Source organism: Pomacea canaliculata, linkage group LG7 (genome assembly GCF_003073045.1).
Source record: "Pomacea canaliculata isolate SZHN2017 linkage group LG7, ASM307304v1, whole genome shotgun sequence".
Taxonomy (NCBI): domain Eukaryota; kingdom Metazoa; phylum Mollusca; class Gastropoda; order Architaenioglossa; family Ampullariidae; genus Pomacea; species Pomacea canaliculata.
The window spans coordinates 28,824,067-28,845,162 of record NC_037596.1 but is presented as its reverse complement, the minus strand read 5'-3'; the positions used below and the strand labels follow the sequence as shown (position 1 = coordinate 28,845,162).

The 21,096-nt window shown below is 37.7% G+C and overlaps 2 protein-coding genes across 3 annotated transcripts in view; both read left to right on the top strand.

Annotated features, from left to right (window-relative positions):
* LOC112569307 (soluble scavenger receptor cysteine-rich domain-containing protein SSC5D-like) overlaps positions 1-21,096 on the top strand; it is a 155,680-nt gene that overhangs the window by 71,566 nt on the left and 63,018 nt on the right. The window lies entirely within an intron of this gene.
* Positions 1,181-10,005, top strand: LOC112569295 (scavenger receptor cysteine-rich type 1 protein M130-like). 2 transcript variants are annotated; one of them, XM_025247050.1, is made up of 11 exons: positions 1,181-1,281; positions 1,745-1,901; positions 3,040-3,212; positions 3,379-3,520; positions 3,923-4,089; positions 4,779-4,938; positions 5,291-5,457; positions 5,559-5,706; positions 5,866-6,035; positions 6,697-6,966; positions 8,087-10,005. In XM_025247050.1, exons 1-11 carry the CDS (start codon positions 1,224-1,226, stop codon positions 8,434-8,436), a joined length of 1,962 nt encoding a protein of 653 aa, XP_025102835.1. In that variant the 5' UTR covers positions 1,181-1,223; the 3' UTR covers positions 8,437-10,005. The 2 variants fall into 2 exon arrangements, with proteins under 2 accessions (XP_025102835.1, XP_025102834.1); XM_025247049.1 differs by having other exon boundaries at positions 4,776-4,938.

Sequence of the window (21,096 nt, the reverse complement as noted above, 5' to 3'; positions counted from 1 at the left end):
ATGTATAATTGTTTTATTAACTTGTATGCAATCTAAAAACAGGGGAAAATAATAAACCAATACATCCAGAATAAATCCGATGTGTTTACGAGTACACCTACTTAAATTAGATGTCAATTCGTGTTAGATGTCAATGACCGTGTAGTGTACACCTACTTAAATTAGATGTCAATTCGTGTTAGATGTCAATGACCGTGTAGTGTACACCTACTTAAATTAGATGTCAATTCGTGTTAGATGTCAATGACCGTGTAGTGTTCCGTACATTGTAATATCGAGAGTATCATGACTATCAGTTGTCTCTATAAGTGATTTTGTTAAAACAGCACATGGCATCTTAATTACATAACTTTTCTATTTTATAAATCTTCTCTTTATTAATTTTTATCTCCATTATTTTAAACTCTTCCATTCCTCACTAACACCCAAAAGTGCTAAGAGTATCACAGATATAATATTTTGCACTTTACTGGCACACGTGACTAGTTCATGAGAGAGGAGCACTTGTCACTCTTTTGCTGGACACGATGGTTGCCTGTGATAACAAAACCTATTTCCTCGCCATCAAACTTTTTGTCAGTTCTTTGTGTCCTAAATGACATTAAATGTGATGTCGACTTTATCTCGACCTTTTCCCTTGTTCCAAGACACAGACACACTAAACTGACACTAATACACACACAGTCACACAAATATTCACCCCTTCATTACCGTTTCCTGTATTTAGAGGCTTGCTTTTAAAAAAAAGTAGAAATGGCAAAAATCCCGTAAACAATCCGCATTGTATTTTACTTAAAGGTTCATTGTGCAGATCAGGTTTTTACAACAACACTCTCTTTTCTCCTTTTTCCTCCCTTTTCGCTCTCAAAATCATTCTCCATACTTTTAGATCACTATCTCTATCATCGCAGTCTTACGCACTGTGTTAATCCCTGTCTCTCTCATCATCCTCAACTCCTTTCTTGCACACATCCAACTAACCCCATTTATCCTTTGCCAACACTCGAGATAACAAACACCTACTTTTCCATATTCTAATTTTGTTGACCTGACCAGCAGTGACTCTCCAAGATGCGCGCGCATCCATCCTTCTAGCCAATGAAATGCCGTGTTTCTCACTAAAGTTTCCTTCCCTGTCACTTCTAAAGCCTTAAATACCGCAGTCGTCACCCGAAGCCTTGTCGTGTTCTGGACGCTTCTGTTGATGACCGACATCTGGAATCATGGACTTGACACTGCTGGCCACTTGCTTTATGCTCGTACTTTGTCTTCAGGATGTAGGTAAGTAACCGCAGACAGGGTTTTCACCATTGATCCCGTGTGTTTATAACTCTTTTGGTTTGTAGCATCATATTGACACGTGGAAGGTTTACTTTAAAGAAATATAAGAAAAATTAAGAAATTAGATTGGTGGTATTTAAGTATATCAACAATGTTTAATAGTCTTCTTACTAAGACACATCTCGAAATACTCTTGTACCTGCGAAGCGCGAGAACCAGCTTGAACTTCATTTTCCTTTATCCGTTATAGTTAAGACTTACTACATGAACAGCTTTAACTGTTAAATAAAATACGTTACAACCAAACGGTTTACAATTTCCCCAAAAGGTTCGAGCTTTGAAGAATGATTTACAAGATAAATATTAGACAATAAAATTGTACATCAGCGACATTTTCTCGTTATTGTAGACCTGACCTCAGAACTATTTGGTTGAGGAGTACATAAATCCTGTTATTTGTCAGATGGACTGAAGGCACGTTTAGTACAAGGGACAAATAACACCGCAACCTCTAAAGGTCGTCTAGAAATTTTCTACAATGGAACATGGAGCACAGTGTGCGACGACGGATTCGGAAAAACAGAGGCAGAGATCGCCTGTAGGATGCTGGAACTCAACAGGTGAGTGATCTCCCTTGTATAATATTAATGTCATACTTATTTTATTTAACAGGTGAGTGATCTCTCTTGTAGAATATTAATGTCATACTTATTTTATTTGTCATTAACAGCTTTTATGTATCTGCTGTATACTATCTACATACATCCTGAGTTTTTTTACTTGTTCTCATCTATCACTACACGGCTATTTAAACTAGGCACTTGTGTGTAAAGTCAACATTTCACCAACGCTAATAATCTGTTGGATTGTGACTTAATTGCGATGAGAATGATGCAAGACTATATAAACAAACTGCAAGACAAAAATAAGCACAATCTCAAAAGCATATGAAGAGTATACAAGAGTAAAGTCATGGTCAGCACCATTGAGAACACCCAAGACAGATGTCACTGTTTTTTAAGTACCATGGTTTTATAGGATGGAAGCTGCATTACAACCATTCAGGTTCACGACAGAACATCATTAATATAAAATTCCTACAGAAACTCTGTAAATCTCCTACTTGGAACTGAGGAGCAGCAACTCGTTAGAAATTCTTATTAGACACGATGAAACCTTCTAGTAAAAGTAAGCAGGCAAAAGCTGGTCTTGTTCGGTCTGACATTTTGTCTTGAACTAGTCTTCAGGGAATCTGAGAAAAAGAGCGAGTGAAACCGTGCAGAGAAAGTTATCGATGGCAACCCTGATGGGGTAGAATGGTCATTCGTGTCTGAACAACTTATCACCACAAATAGCTTTAGCGTCTTACTTTAAGGGTGAAATATTAATTGGTAATTACGACTAATAATATCAATAAAGAAACATATGATAATAAGTTTCATTTCGAACCACAACCCGTTTTGGTGGCTGTGAGGTCAACATAAAAATTATTAATCTTTCCGACTCCAAAAACTAATTTGCAAAAAAATGTATGTCATTTTCAGTCTTTATAATCTTTACCTCTCTCTTTATTACCTTCTGATCTTGACAGTCCCTGACTGCTAAAGTGTAAATGACTGTGGGTAATGCGAAAACTTAAGGGTTCTAAAAGCCTCATAAATATACTTTAATAATCTTAAGTTTGTGGGAGCTCCATTTCTTAAAATATTAAATAATTAATCATTACTACTGTACGGTGCATTTTCGTTGTTCTGACAGTACTCGATCCCTGGCTGTGAGATCATCAATGTATGGACAAGGCTCGGGTACAATTCTGCTGGATGACGTGAGGTGTGAAGGGTCAGAGACTGACCTACTCCAATGTAAACACAGAGAACTGTACACACACAACTGCAAGCATGACGAAGATGTCGGAGTTATCTGCAGTGACAGTATTTATGATGTTTTCTTTTTTTACGTTTCAAGAGTGTTTTTATAATCATCTGTTTGTATACCTGTACTGAACAAATTTTAAATGATTAGACATGTTTTTAGGTAGTCTAATACGTTTGTTGTTAAGATGAAATGTACTGAAATAATGAAAACATATTTTGACAGAACGAGAACAGGTGCGTTTGACAGGCTCACAATTACCTGACAGAGGTCGAGTAGAACTACAACTAGGAAGTGAGTGGTTCACAGTGTGTGTCCCTGACGACAATTTTCCAAAAATTGTTTGCACACAACTCGGTCTTCCAATGTAAGAAAGGTTTTTGACCATACAATGCTTTATTGAATAAATAAATTAAAACAAACCTGTCGCTGATGATTAGCAGAAATAAGAATTACTTTTAGACACATAATCATCAGCGTAAAGGACACACAGACATACACACATAAAACACAGTAAGTCGTAGAGAAATAATTAGACGATGGATCGCTTTAAATGTTTTTAATAATATTAACATATATTATTATAAATGACTCGTTACATTGTATCTGTTTATTAAATGTGTCAGTGTTGATAAATATATAAAATAAATTATGTAAATAGGTATATAAGCATGAATATGTGTATGTAAATGTATACATTTAAAAAGTGTTATTTAATAAATGGTTAAAAATTCTTGCATTCTTATGTTTCTTTTACCTCGATCTGTAGGGAAAAAGCAGTCATTATTGGGGGCTCGTTCTTTGCACGAACTCAGTCCCGTCAGCTAATGATTCAATTTGCTTGCAAGGGGAATGAGACCAGCATCCTCGACTGTGACCAACTTACGGACTGTGAATCTTGCGGGAAACTAGACGTTGGCATCATATGCTCCGACTGTAAGAATATTTATCAATGAGCTAGTGACCCTAAATTACAACATATTTTGACTATTCTTAAAGATATGTGTGTTTGCATGGGGGAGTTGGGGTGAGGATATCTTGGATTCAACTTTCTTCTAGTATAAACTCTGCTTCTTGAGTTCAGATGTCCAAAAATGGCGCTGATCGTATGACACGGGCGACATTTTCTGCTTCTTCTTGTATTTTTACTCTTGGTTAGAAAGTTTTTACCTTTGACGTTAGTGTCTCCTAGATTGTTATTAAGATTAAGTACTCTAAATCTCTACTCCAGGTTTTCCTTGGCATCTGCCAGACTTCATACCCCATCTCCAGGCCCTGTAAATAGCGCATATTAACTGTTACAACAAAATTTACTAATACATATATGCATTTTAAAAAAGTAGGAAAACAACCTGTCATATATCTGAAATTCTCAAGAAATAGAACACCGCACCCTTCCAGGAAGACACAGCCTACACGTAGTGTCCATCCACTTGCCGTGACTCCTAGGGAAATAAAGCTCTGCCGGTGACAGAAAGAAAACCACCAACATATTTCAATTTTTAAAATTATTTTCAAAGTTGATGTCAGAGAATGCAAATTGTTACTTCTCTTTAACTTTTTTTCCTTGGTTGTGTTAAAATAAACAGTAAGTTTTATTTTTTTGCTTTCGTTATCTTTAGCTGTGCAGCTTAACGCACGTTTGGTTAACGGGACGTCACAATATAAAGGTTTTCTTGAAGTCTCATACACCGGAAGTAACAATGGAAGTTACCTCCCCGTGACCTTCTTTTCCTACGGTAACGTCTTGGCGACTCTGACGTGCAGAACTCTCGGCTTTAATAGGTGTGTAAAACGATGCACAGTCTTTGCCATATAGTTGGTTAACAATAAGAAACGGATCCCTGCTAAAAGAACTTTATATTTCAAGCCTTTTAGTCTCTTGTGAGTTAAAGTTTTTACTCTGCATTTGAATTTGGTAATAATAAAGCCAAACGTCATTATTAACAGAACTATCTCTTAGAAGATCATCAATACAATTATATTTCATCCGCATAAATATATTTTTAGATTACAAGTGACACCGTTCTTTTTCACAGTTGTCTCTTTTGGTCTTTGTTTTGAAAAAAGTATATATCTATATCAGAACTGGGAACAAAATTTTACATTATGCATTTTCCTTTTTTTTCTTTGTCAGCTCTAGGGCAGTAGCTGTGCATTCTTCAATGTTCACGGATAATCGAAGAGATCGGTTCATTAAAATCTCGTGTGAGGGCGCAGAGTCAAGCTTGACTCAATGTCACCAAAGATCGTTGGACTATTATTTTCGAGCAAATCTCGGCGTTGGTGTCATCTGCAGTAATCGTAAGAAGAATTGCATGTATTACAAAGCTTAGTGTTGTTTGTGTATCTTGTTTGTGTATTTTTTTAAGAAGAAGTAATTTTACAATTTAATATTTTGACAGATCAGGAACAATTGCGCCTTACGGGAACACATCGCACTAGATATGACATGGGTCGTGTGGAGATACAATTAGCCGATGAGTGGTATACATTGTGTGTCGATGACGACAGTATAGCCAAATCGGTTTGCCACTCACTCAATCTACCCTGGTGAGTTTTCTGTTATCCTTGCTGACAACAGACAATGTTAGATTTGACAATAACTGTAGGAAAGGTAATGCGACAAAGACAATTTTAAGAAGAAATATTTACAACCAGAGCACGTCCTGCCAGTTTTATTGAAGTGTTTATTTGTTTTGCTCTATTTAGGAAAGAAGCAGTGCAGTTATGGGATTCACCTGGACCAACGCAAAGACCAAACCTTTTTAGCCAATTTGTTTGCATAGATGAAACGGTCAACATACTCGACTGTCACCAGTATCCTGTCCGCAAGTCTGAATATTTTTATTCAGATTGGTTCGGTGTCTTTTGCAGCAACTGTAAGACTCCTTATTATCTGTTTTAATTTTAATTTTATTAGGTTGTATAAAAAAAGCTTGAAAACACTATTTATGATCGTTGGATGAACATGGATGATCCCGGCAAGAACTAGGGACTGTATAAAGCGGTTATTAGCCACTCCTTCTCGGAGCTTGACTCTTGCAACTGACGGTTTACTCATGCTTTATAAGTTACTTCATCCTTTACGAGGCCATTTTTGATGTGTCATAAAACTACTGAAAGCTTGATTTCTCTTTTAATACCACACATTACCAGCTTTGCTGTTGCCTTTGTCCATGAATTCGCCCTCTCAGTGCTTGTCTTTATTGCATATGCCGTTAAACTGTCTAAAATTTTTGATTTTTTTTTTTTTGTTTTGCTGGTAATCCTCTCTATAAAATTAGTATCGTCCTAAAACAAACATTTTAACTATCATCTTCTTATCAATGGAAGTGATGGTCGTGCAGTTTTTCACGCCAATGTTCTACACTTTTACAGGAAGAGATGGACGCCTAGTGTGGTGCAAAAGAACACGAAACAACCAAACTGCTTTTATAGTCAAACTTTTGCATATAGGCTTCAGATAAATACAAGGTCATCTGTCATTTCTCTTTCGAAATTGATTGCATTGCATTACTCACAATGTTTTTTTTTCAACAGCCCCTTCTCTACTAATCCATCCAGCGGGAATGATGTATCCTTTCATTGAAGGAACGAATGCAGCGTTAAAGTGTGGGTACAGAAATTGGCATCTATACAATGTCACGTGGCCAGAAAATGCCGGAGGTGTATCTAATGGAAATGAGCTGATGATAGACAAAGTGACCAGGACACACAATGGGAGTCTTGTGAAGTGTGAGGCGATGTCCAATGCAGGAAATCTTCAATCAACACGTTTAACCAGCGACACTCTGGAGTTGCAGGTTTACTGTAAGTGAATTGAAAAACAATGGCGCCCTCGAACTTTATGTAAAGTCATTTATTATTGTATTTGTAAGTCATGTCCTACACAAACAGTCTTCAATCAACGCCAATCAAGTTGCAGGTTTACTGTCTGATTTACCGATGAGCAATATTTTGTAAAAGTAAATCAAATTTAACTTTTTCGTGTTTCACAATTATATTAACAAGTAATTAAAACAAAAATATATCAGTAAAAACTTTAAAATTGTTAACAATGTTTTTTTCGAGAAAATTAAAAAAAACTTACCGATTTCCTATAAAGTTCTTCATTCTTTCTATTTGTTTAAAGAGATTAACAAACAGATAAAGTTTAATAGATATTTTTAAAATATATAAATATTTCTTTGTTTTGTAATGATTCTAAAGTATACAGTCTGCAGTATGCCGCTATCATGCTTAGACGATTTAAGTCGTTGAACCAAAACTTAATGTGACTATTATTATTTTTTTCTCTCGTCAATCATATGATAGTGTACATCGTTACACATAATTCAATAACCTGAATATATTGTCAGCGCTTTCTTTTTAGTAAAAAGAATGAAACTATTATTTTTACGTTTTATAAATACTTTTTAAAATTTAATGTACATATTTGTTTTGTTATAAATATCTATAATTAATAGGGCACAGTTCTCCTTTACCAAGCTCAAGCAAGCACAAAAGATAAAAAAAAAAATCGACTTTAACAAACATATTAATATATTTCAATTTATGTCTTCGATCAAGTCTTTAGACAAAGACCACAGAATAAAACCGTAAAACAAAATGCAAGAGTCGATAAATATAGTCCACTCTTTCTAAAGGTGAAACAAGTTTGACTATTGTTTTAAAGATTTGACAAAGGTTTTTTTCCCTTTATTATAATCATTTTCTTTTTATTATTTGTGCTTTAATTATACGATTTATACCAATTACCAGTTAATTCTACAACTATATAATTTTTTTAATTCATTGTATTATTTAGCATCGTTTAACTATAATCCAAAATTGGTATTGATGTAAAGCTTTCAAATAGACTGAAAAAATAAAGATAATGAACAAATGCATTTCATTGAACCAAAATTCTCGTTGTTTTGTGATTTTACAGACCATCCCTACATAAGGATAACCTCTAGCCTCACCACGTGCAGACCTCAGCCACCACAGAACGTGTGTGTTGTGACTCACAATACCAATGTCACTATTGTGTGTCAGGCTGACAGCAACCCACCTCCTGCTAACATCACCTGGTCCGGGCCTGTCAGCAGTGGAAATCGAGAGTTACATCTCACACAAGCAAACTCTTCTACACACGGAGGTCTCTACACGTGTACTGTCTTCACACAGACACGTGAGGAGGACAAACGACTGCCTCTATCGTCAAACTATACATTTGACGTAGTTATCCAAGGTAGGCTATTCAGATTAATCGTGAAAAAAAACACAACACTCATTTGATTTTATACCCTTTGCATGTTTGGGAAATTGTTGAACATACGGTTTCCATATGATGCACAGACCTCAATATATCAAACTGTTCCATTCCGTGTCAAACCGTTATAACGGGCATAAATGTCACGTGCCTTACAAATTTTGTACCTGTAATTTTTCTTCGGACGGACCTGGCATGGAAGTCAGTGCTAAATCAACTTTTTGTAAGTGATTTTTCATTACATATTAATATACTATAACAATATTTTATATATTTTATACATATAGTAAACAATTTTACCATAGACAGTTGTCCATATTAATGTATGTAGGTTGCAGTGTTTATAATTTAAATTTTAACAAGATACTAGATGATAAAAAAGTGTATATTTCACATAAATGATTTTATACATGAGAATCTGCTTCTCAATTTTCAGGTTGTAAACACAAAACAAAATACTCAGCTGTTCTGCCGTTGGGTCTTCTTTACGAATGTTTCAGTGGAAACCATCAAGAGAAACCAGCCAGACTTTTTTTTCTCACCTCTTATAGAGTATAGAGTACAATAGAGTAAAGGTCTGATAAAAGCAAATGATATTTGTATTTAAAAAATGGTTGCATAAGATGTGGATGATGCAATTATTTTATTGTTTGCAGGTGATTTACAAACAAACCAAAGAAACTTCAAATCGACAAGTGATTCAGCGCAGATGTCACAGGCTCTTGATGTTTGTGGGTGCAGAGGGTCGACTATGCGCGTACGTACCCGTGATTTCACGAGTGAAATGCTAGTACAATCTGTCTTTAATCTTTTTCTTCTCAACTTGTGTTGCAGGGTTAAATATTGAGAGTAACTTCCTTGACTTCGATATCACCCTAAACATCACCGGATCACCCCGGATCACATGGAGATTAATGGACTCGTTTGTGACATGGGAAACTCGTCCTTAATGAAGCCATGGACAATGCACTGTGGAAAACTGACTTTAAGAAAATTGTAAGAACAGAGACATCAGGTTGTTTTATACACGTTGCAAGCATCTTTCAGTTTGCATTTTCTTTTTCATAAAGTGAAGATCACTAGTATAAAATGTCGTTCAAAATACTGTATAATGTGAAAGATATGACTAGTTGTGTGTAGCTGTGTATTGACATCACCTTTTTGTAACACACAAAATATTTTCTAAGAGAGCATATATTAGTTTTTAATGTCAGTGTCAACAGGTTTTAACAAAAATCACAGAATAAAGGAATGTGTGTGTGATATTTTGCATTCGTGTTTATTCTTATGTAAGCATACAAACAGCAGCTGCTTTAGTTTATAAAGTGTTAGTCGTGACACTGTTCACACACATAATCACGCTCACTTGGAACTGACTTTAAAGTTCGATGATGCCTAATTACATTCTGATGTTGCCAGATCCAGTGTGGTGTTGTCTAACGAATGTAGGCTTTTAACGGGTTAACAAAAGAGAGACTAGAAGATAAATGTAAAATATTTAGTCGAAGGTTTATATCGCCTTTTTATGAAAATACCTGGACTTTGATTTCGTTGTGAAAAAAAGAGTTAGCATCTTTTTAAATGTGTCTGCAAAGTTAAGGTGTACAGAAATAAAAATATTTAAAAATATATCTTTATGGTATTTTCTCAGACCGAAAGCTTGTATATTGACTGGACCTTTTCTCCTGAAGGTTTCCGGTGTTTGTCTTTTATTTGCTTACATTTCTAAAAAAATAATGTTGAGTGTATTTATCTAAACTCTAGAATAAATAAGGATGGAATGTTAACAAGATTGGATTATTTCTAATGCAAAGTGCGGTCAGGTAGGATTAACTCTTTATGACTAGAAGGGGACAATAAAATGAAATAGAATCAGATAAACAATAGAAATATCAGTTTTTTTAACAGTATATAGATGTTACTGATTTGCTCTTCTGTCTACAAATGGCATGCACCACACTAGCAGCATACCTGATATTTGGGGACGCAACACGAGTCACCAGACAACACACTGCGTCTCACACGTGTCCTTTCTTATAACAGATTACAAAGATGTGTACGTGGGCTTACACTATAATTCTCTTCTCAGATAAATTTCTTAACAATAAAGTTGGTTTCATATTTTTTAAGACTATTCAGGATTAAAGCGATGATGATAAGCAAAATTTAATCTAAAAACTAATGTGGTGAGGAATGTGCGACGAAAATCAAGTCCCTTTAATGAACCACCTTTTTATTTGAAATTTAGTAAAAGGAGAAAGATTAGTGTCTACGAAATTTTTTTTGGTACGTAAGGCTTAAATATTAAAGTGTTAGGGGTGTTTTTGAATGCATTTTGTATTAATGTTTCATTCAAGTTTTATTCTAAAAATCCTCGCACACTTTTCTTTATTGTAATATGTTTTAAAGGAAATATCGATATCTGACAAAAAAAAACAAACAAAAAAAAACAAACAAAAAAATAAAAACAAAAACAAAAACAAACAAACAAATCAAAACAAAAACAAAACAAAACAAAACAAAACGCACCAAACACCGCAAGATCCGCGGCATCACTGTATGTATACCAACATTCGAGATCAGGCCCGTTCTTACCCCCCGCGGGGCCCGAGGCATAGGGTATGTGCGGGGCCCTTGACACCACGATCGCCACGGTTGTTATTTAATGAAATGTGCGGGGCCCTAGGCAGATGCCTCGTCTGCCTGCCCCTAAGCACGGCCCTGACATCAAAGCAGTTGCACTTGTCAACAGGTGTACAACATGCAGAGATTACCCAGAACAGGGTAATAGGCAGGTTTAACTTTCTTCATAAACACTTCATGAATGATAAAGCCATGCTTACATTGATAAATTAAACACATGCACGGTTATTGTCTTTGATTTCTTATTTCACTGACCATCAGATGGCTTTGTCCTTGGACTTGTTCCTCCATTCTTGCCTGTTACTTCCAAACTATTTGTGAGCAGTGGCATTAATCTCCCCTTCAGATATAATATCCCAAGGCTGCCGTTGTGTACAAAGAGAAATTGTGATGGTTATAAGTCAAATACAAATGTTTCATTGTAATACATTTGTACATGAAACCACAGTCTACTTCAGGGTCATATGCAAACCAAACAGGAAAATATATTGACTTGAAAAAAAAAAAACCAAAAAAACAATCAAGTATGCTCTCAGTATCCCACACTTAGCCCTACATAACTAGCACCACAATTTCTACCTGGCTGCCCACACTATTCCTTCAAAGAAGCATTTTGACTAAAAGAGCATGCTCTGTAGTAACAATTATCTCGTTATGAGTAGCAACATCTTTCATGTATTGATGAAATGTCAGTAGTTTTCAGTGTATGGTTAGATATGCTATCTCTTCCACATATCTATTTAGGAACATTAAAAATGGAAAAGTTAAAATTTTGACAAGCTATCAAGTGACAGGACACTTAAATGAAAGTGGAGCATTTATCTTGTGAGACTGACTTACAGCTAAACCCAGTCAGACTCACTGCGAGAATCTCTGTCCTTGCAAAATAAAGCACTTAACCTCACAAAATAAAAAAGGAGCAATTTAAGAAGCCACTTCAAAACACTTACTGGTACAGCAATAATCCTGTTTGATATGCAGAGTGATGAAATATGTTAGTTCTTCTTTCCCTCGCTGGCAATTTATAATTCCACTCATTCCAGATTGGGAATAACCAGTCTCGTCATATACCATGTCAGTTGATTTTCTTACAACCCTTCCAGGATCTTGAATATCCTTCACAAATAAAGTAAAGCATCCTAGACATCCTACAGAACATGCTCATTTATGGCATTGTCACAACTCTTCATGAAAAACCACTAATTACTGTTATCTTATCATGTGTGTGCACATTCATACAGAAACAATCTGCAGCCTGTGTTGTCTCTTTTTCTAATATATTTCCTACATTGCCCAAAGATTACTTGAAGTTATCACTAAAGTTTCAAATAGATGAAATTTGAAGCTAATGAGCTTGGTTTGGTTGTGTTTACATTGTGTTTAACTATAAACTGTAGCTGTGGTCAGTCTTCATGTTTGCAAAAATGTATAACAGCTTTACAACAATGTTATTTTAAATATTATAATTGCAGAATGCAAACACAATACAACACACTTTAAACATTTATTGTAAAAGTATGCAAATATTATAAAACTGGACTACTTTATATGAAAGAAAAAAGTATATAAAACACATTTTACCAAACTGAAACACTAATGTATTTAACTCTGTCAGGAATACTGTTTGCTGTTCTCAATGACTAAGAAATGTGTAGCCTTATCTGTTGACTGTTTTGTAGTCGGCATGTTTACAATGCTTGGACGAAGCACGATCCCCGATCTTCAGCATTTCCTAGAAAGTGAAATAACCAAAGTCTGCATTTAAAAAAACCGATTACAATAATCTATCTTACAATACTCGATCGAGCGTTCAAATTTCAATAGGAGGTAAATTGCTAGGAACTATTATAGGGTCAATTAATTATAAGGATTGTTTGAAACACTAATATTTTGCGTCGAGAATTTATACATAAAATACCTTGTGTTACCCATGCGGCATCTTCCTACAACGAGCACATGGCACAAAGCGGAAGTAGCACGCAACAAATCGACAATACGTGCTGAACTATAGAAATTAAATTAAACTAATACAAGAATTCACGATATTGTAAAGACAGTTTCAACTGGTATGAATAATTCATGTTATAATATTGTACAGAATTTTAGGGCCCACTTCTCACCTAAGAGTGAGATGACCAAAGCGGTTGTTGCAGGTAGAAACCCATCGGGCGGCGAGTGTGGAGTCCGACAGCCGGTCAGCAAATGCGGGCGAGAGGTCAGAGGGCGGAGTGAAAAGTCCGACATACGGGTCACTATAAGCGCTTAAAGGCTACGCCCTATGGGCGTTCGGTCATTTAGGAGCGGGATAGCCCACAGCCCTTATTTTCACCCCTTCAAAATCCCAAAGTTCATGCACAATGTGTAAAGGTTAAGTCAAAATTTAAACGATTAAGTTTGTAAGTGGCTTTTAACCATTTATTAAATTTTAACCTCTAAATCTGATAATAGGTTCGGATATAAACAAAAACAGAAGTTTTAAGAAAATTGAGGCAAAAGATGTGCTGTCGCTACGTGACACTTTCTGAAATATTTAACAACAACAACAACAAAACTAAAACTCATGCACAAAAGCCTGTAAATTTTGCATCAAATTGATGTTATGCTAAAACTCTATACTACAGTTAACCAACAGAAATCCTCACTATTTCAAAGAAGTGAAAAAGGAAGGCAGGGGAAGTTCCACAACTAATGATGACGAATTGAGAGAGCAAGGAAAAGATGAGGAGAGAGAACGCGTAGGACTTCTAAGTAAATACTAGAGTCGAAAACAGGGAGTTTCTAGGAAGACAAGCGGATGTGTCTCATCGGCTTTTTTTCTTTTTTTTTTTTTTTTTTTTTTTTTTTTTTTGCTAACACAACAGCATCGCTCATCGCAGTCAGATTTTTCAAAGCCTGTGTTAGTTCCTCTGACGGTTACAAATATCACAAAGACCTTCCACCAGCCTAACTCACCCTTGCACGATAATGTGCTCATGTCATGTATCCGAAAATGAAGTTTTCACCAAAAAGGAGAATTATTTAAAACAGCTTTCACCCATGCTAACGAGAATTTTGAAAAGAAATTCACTGTTTATAGACAGGAAGGGGAAAATTTTTAACAGTTGGTGTTTCATAAAGTTTATGTTCGTGTGTGTGTGTGTGTGAGGGAGAGAAAGAGAGGAATACAATGCAGAATATCAGGCTTGAAACATCAGCAGGAATCTTGGCGGAAGTTTGAATGTGCACTAGCTGATAAACCATGGCTTTATGCAAATGTCTAGCGATTTCGGGGTAAATAATAAACGGCTTTTTTGTTGGAACATTTCCACATTTCAGATTTCGACGCTTCTAATGCTATCATTGCATGCTCATTTATCTCCTGCAAGGTCCATTAACAATACTGTTCGAAAAGTTGCTCAATTTATAAATGTATGTTTGTTAATAATGTTAATGAGAATGTCATAATTATCATAAACTTTAAACATATGAGGTGGGGGCTTCCCAGTGGCAACGCATGATATGTAAACGTATGAGTTTTCAGCATCAGTCACCGTCTTGTGAAGGTCAGGTAAAAGTTTAAATCGATGAAGTTTCTCGGGTATTTTTTTAACCTTTGATTTAAAATTTTAACTCTAAATCTGATGATATGTTTGAATATGAAGAAAGAGCTAGTTTCGAGAAAATTGAGGAAAAAGAGGTCCCGTCGCTACTTGACAGTCTCTCATTACGAATGGAAAATTTAATAAAAATAATTTAAAAATTATGCACAAATGACCAAAATATCATAACAGAAAGCCACGATACACCAGTCACACAAAACCGACCTATAAGAAAAAGGACAAAAAAGAAATGCAGAAAGAGAGAGCAAGTTTTGCAAAGGAAGGTATTCAGTTCACTGCATTTTTCATCAACTACTCTAAACAGTCAAAAACACCACAACACACAAGCCAACATCAGGAAAATAGTCATCTCAGCATGTGTAACATTTATCAGTTTGAAAAATCTGTCCGCGCCCAAAGCTGCTTCCTGTAAACGTGGTTCAGAAATGGCGGCCGATCAAAGTGTGTCTGAGTGAATAGGAACTCAAGTCTCTTGTAATGATAAATTTCGACAAACGCCATACTGCAAATCTGTCTTGTGTTTTGCTAAATAAAAAAACTCGGATAAGTCTGACTCATGCCCTCAGTATTTAATCCTGTATATTATGCATCAAATGCATGCTATGCTAGAACTCTATACTACAGTTGACAAACAGAAATCATCATCATTTAAAAGAAGTGAAAAAGAAAGGTAAGGGAAGTTCCACAACTAATGATGACGAATTGAGCGAGCAAGGAAAAGAAGAAGAGAGACAACGTGTAGGACTTCTATGTAATGCTAGAGTCGAAAACAGGAAGTTTCTAGGAAGACGAGAGGATGTTTCTTGTCGACTGTTTCTTTCTGATAACATATCAGCATTGCACATTGCAGTCAGAGTTTTCAAAGCCTGTGTTAGTTCCTCTGACGACAACGAATATCAAAAAGAACTTTTTCTACCAGTCAACAAAACAAGCTTTAGAACTTTTTTATATAAACATACTATAAGGTTTAACTTAACTAGTAATTGTGTACAGAATAAAAACTTTGCTTATACTTTCCAAAGTTTAAGCATACAATACTCACAGAATGTAGAGTAATTCTCCATTTCCGAATGAACTAATTGTAGCTTACACAGCACTTCTAAAAACCAGAAACATTTCAAAGTAAGACAACCTTCAGTGAAGAGTAAATAGAGTCTGTGATGTTGTACATATGGATGCCGAGTAAGTGTGCAGTATACAAATGTTAAATGAAAATATGTTTCACGCTTTCATTGAGGTTCGGAAGGACTTACCTTTAAGTCTTACGGTAAAATTAAAAGATATTTCTCCACGATTGTTGCTGAAGACAATCTGGTAAACACCTTGATGAACTGCACTCATGTTTTCAACCCTTACTCTGCAGGTGCAAATCGTCCCGCACCCCATTTAACTTGAACATTCTCTTTAACTGATAGGATTTTCTCATTGAGGGCTGACCCGTGATGTACAATGGATTTCACCCGAGGTGCTGGATATGCTGTCATTTCAAAACTAAGGTTTCCTTTATGATTAGTTATTTCTATAGATGGCAGTTTTGCGTTAAAACCTTTTAGTCTGGGAGAACCTGTAAAAATGAAATTTTCAGCTAGAAACGAATTACAAGTTATTAATTACTCACAAATTTTAATAATAAGTAAGTTCTTTTATAGAAGTAATTTAGTCATAAAATATGATCAATAGATTTTTCAAAACAAGCGACTGTTTTAATACATAAATGCAAAGTTATCTGTAAAGGCAGCTAAATATTTGTGTTTCTTATTGCAAGGATTTTGTCTTTAAAAGTTTTGTTTGTTCGTCTTTACTTGATAAATTCAAAGAGATGTTATTATAAATAAAGTTTCCTAAGTGGAGTTAAGTTTAAGAAAAAAACAAACCAACAACTTACACTGGACGAGAAGTCGGATGGACTGATTACTTCTTCCCACACTATTTTCAAGTTCACATCTATAGTCGGCAGAATCTTCACATTGAACTTTTCTTAAGATCGTCGTTATTATTCCCTTTCCTTCCAACAGCTGCACTCCATTCTGTTTACTATCTATCAAAACCTTATTGTATTTGTCAGTGATGAACAGCATTCTGGGATTGGGTCTCCCGTGTGTCTCACACACCATGTCAACGTTAGAGTTCTCACTGACAGTCACAGTTGGACCGACTTGGCCGTTAAGGATAAATGTTACGATTGATGGTGGATCTGAAATTAAAACAGAATTCCATGGGAATTCAAAATGAAAAATTTCTTAACAAAATTTGACTAATTACGGAATGTTTGCCCCTGTGGGACCCCGGGGTATGCTTGCCTAGCAAGCATTGCAAGAATAGGGTCCCTGCCATCCAGCCAGGCATGTCGTAAGAGGCGACTAAGGTGGACACCTCACCTAGAGGTAAAATAGGTTGTGGTAGGGCTAACAACCCCACCATGTAAAAAAAATCATGTTACAGAAACTAAAACCAGAGAACTCGTCACAGATGGCGAAGGTAATGAAGCACACCAGGAGACTGGACTAATGACGGACGACACAGCCAAACCGAAAGGGAGCTGGCGCCCCGACAGCGGATTTACTGAAGCCGAGGCAGAAGTTGAGGGTGGGGGTGCTGGAACGTCCAGACCTTGTACCAGACTGGCAGGATGCTCCAATTAGTCAAGGAGTTTGACAACTACAACTTGGACATCCTGGGAGTCAGTGAGGTCAGATGGACCGGCACGGGAAAGAGGAGACTAGCGTCAGGACATACCATCTTGTTCTCAGGAAGATCAGACGCTCAGCACTCTGAAGGAGTAGCTCTACTCCTCAACAAGAAAACGGAAAAGGCACTGCTGGAATGGAAGCCTTATGGACCCAGGCTTTTGAGAGCAAGATTCCATTCCAAGTACACCAAGCTGACAGTGCTAGCCTGCTATGCACCAACAAATGACTCTGAGGCAGAAGACAAGGATGCTTTTTACGATCAGCTCCAGGCAGCCTCAGAAAGCGTTCCAGCCCACGACATGTTGCTCATCATCGGCGATCTCAATGCCAAGGTGGGAAGTGACAAACACCTGCAGGGAGCATGTCATGGGCAAATATGGAATCGGAACCATCAATGACAACGGAGAGAGACTGGCAGACTTTTGTGAAGAAAACAACCTACTGATTGGAGGCACACTCTTCCCACACAAAGACATCCACAAGGCAACATGGACATCACCAGATGGGATCGCAAAGAACCAGATAGACCATGTCATCATCAACCGAAAATTGAGGAGCTCACTTCAAGATGTCAGAGCCTACAGAGGAGCAGACGTTGCCAGTGACCACACTCTTGTGATAGCCACAGTTTCTCTGAAGCTGCGTCGATCACGAGGAAAACAGGCACGTCAGCAGAGAGTGGACTCTGGCAAACTAAAAAATCCAGTCATCGAAAGGGCCTTTGCTATGGAAGTAAAGAACAGGTTCCAGGCACTAGGAGACCAACAAGAGATGACCTTAGACGACTTCAATCGAGTCTTACAGGAATCAGGAGAGAAAATACTGGGCTTCCAACGGAAAAAGAAAGAACAGTGGATCAGAGAAGAGACATGGAAAGAAGATAGAAAGAGAAAGTCAGCCAAACAAAGAATCAACAGCACCAGATCTGAACGCCTGAAGGAACAACACAGACAAAGATATGCAAAACTGAACAAAGAGGTAAAGAGGATGACAAGAACCGACAAAAGATATCACATAGAGAAACTGGCAGATGAAGCAGAAAATGCAGCAAGTAAAAATGACCTGAAGACACTGTACAAGATAAACAAACAGCTAAACAACGGGTTTAAGAACAGTGATGTGCAGTGAAAGACGTGAACGGTAATGTCGTCGAGGGAGAGGCAGGAAAACTACAGCGCTGGAGGGAGCATTTTGAGTCGGTTCTGAACAGACCAGATCCCCCTCAGCTTGCAGACATCCAGCCAGCAGCTATAGACCTTGACATCTGCACAGACCCACCAAGCCTGGAAGAAGTGACAGCAGCAGTCAAGACAATGAAGAGCGGCAAAGCACCAGGGCAGATGGAAATAACAGCAGAGATGTTGAAAGCAGACGTGAATGTGACAGCTCCCAAGCTGACTGAAATCTTCAGGCAAATTTGGGAATCAGGGCAAGGTCCCTGATGCGTGGAAGACAGGGCTCATCTTCAAGTTACCCAAGAAAGGAGATCTTGGAGACTGCAATAATTGGAGGGCATAACACTTCTTTCCCTCACCAGCAAGGTCTTCAGCAAGATTGTTTTGTCAAGACTGACGGCAACTCTTGAGAAAGACCTCCGACCACAGCAAGCAGGATTTCGCCCTGGGCGATCCTGCTCCGAACACATCTTCATTCTGCGACAGATTCTGGAGCAGAGCAAACGAATGGAACACACCGCTGTACATCAATTTCATCGACCTGGAGAAGGCTTTTGACAGCATCCACCGCGAGTCCTTATGGAAGATCCTGAGGCATTACGGAGTCCCTGCAAAACTTGTTCAGGTCATTGCAATGCTGTACAGCGATTTCAAATCCCAGGTTGTCTGTGAACACGGAGCTCACAGACCCCTTTAACGTCAGTACCGGGGTGAAGCAGGGCTGCATTCTGTCGCCGTTCCTCTTCATCCTGGCCCATGGACTGGATCATGAAGACTTCCACCGACAGCGAGAGGAGAGGGCTCAGATGGACCATGACTATGACAGCAACAACAGCACTGGAAGACTTGGACTTTGCTGATGACATTGCCCTGCTGTCACACCGCCCCAAGACATGCAGGAAAAAACAAAGGCCTTCTCAGAAACAGCTGGAAACCTTGGCTTGAAGGTCAGCACAAAAAAAGACTAACAGTATGAGAGTGAACGCCAGAGTCCAAGACAGCATCAAACTAATGGAGAAGAGATTGAGGAACTTTGACAGTTTCACCTATCTTGGGTCCAAATGTCAAACATGGGATGCGGAGGTGGAGATTCGAGCCCGACTGGCGAAGCCAGTCAGCCTTTGCCTCACTCAGGAGCACATGGAAGGCAAAAAACATCAGCCAGAAATCAAGCTGAGAATCTTCAAGTCAAATGTGATCAGCACTCCTTTACGGATCAGAATCTTGGAAGAATGACCAAAACCATCAGTAACAAGCTCGACGTCTTCAAAACAGATGCCTCAGGCGCATATACTTAACATCTTTTGGCCAAACACCATCACCAACGAAGAACTCCACCGAAGAAGTGAAACCGAGTCCACACCACGCAGGTTCAACGAAAGGCGTTGGCGATGGATTGAGACATGTGCTCCGCCAGCAGACAGCAGCCTTTCAGAGTCGCCCTACGATGGACTCCAGACGGCCGAAGAAAAACGAGGCCGCCCAAAGGAAACTTGGAGAAGAACAGTGGAAAGGGAGATGAAGGAAAGGGCTGGACATGGGGTCACCTAGAGCGGGTTTCAGCCGATCGACATCGGTGGCGGACTCTGGTTGAGGCCTTATGTGCAACCTGATGCACAAAGAGGAATAGATAGATAGATAGATGGAATGTTTGACATGGTGTAAATGGTACACGGACTTTTCGACGATGGACGTTTCGACGCCGGACGTTTCGGAGAGAGGATGAGTTTGTTTCAAAAACAAATTTCAAAAACACTAGAGAGATATTAAGGCATGTAGGCTGCAACTAAATATTAAAAAGAAAAATGTTTTTAATTAGACAATAAAGAAACCTAAAAACCACAGTTAAAATTAAATTCACCAAAAAATAAAAAAACTAAGGGTTCGGCAAAACACAAAGAAACATGTTGATGTATGTTGACATTCGAATACCAAGCCGGACACAGGTTGGTAATAGAAAGTACTGGCATTTCTTGTTGCCTGTTGCGTAATAAACGGGAGCGAGACAGAGAAGGCGTAGTAGGTGTAGTAAGTTCGAATGACTACCTGCCTATCCAATAGGTAGTACTAAGTCTATCATGTATTCGACTAGCTAGGTAAAAAAATGAGTATATAGTGGTGTAACTTATCATTCACGCTAGCTTGGTTAACGTTTGCTTGTTGAGTGTTAAGTGGGCGGTTCGTCCAATAGTGGCGCTTGTGTGTGTGCTTAAGTGCAAAATGAAGTAAGAGAACAACAACAACAACAACAACAACAACAACAACAAAATCTCGTCAGTAATAAAGCAGTGCTTGATAGATGGGCTGAGTTTTATAAATGATTAGCTACAGCCGGGTGAGGCCCTTCCAGAGAAAAATCATCGGGATACCACACTGACACATGCGTGAACTGTGAACTCGCAAAGTGGAGAGAATGAGAGACTTCACCCCTCCCTCCAGCGTTGCAGCATTGAAAGTACAGTACATCGCATAAATGTTTTCTTGTCTTTGGAATCTTACCAGAAGAAATTACAAAGTAAATTTAATTATAAAAGAGCTTTTTGTCATATCATTTTACACACAATATCGTCAGGATGTGC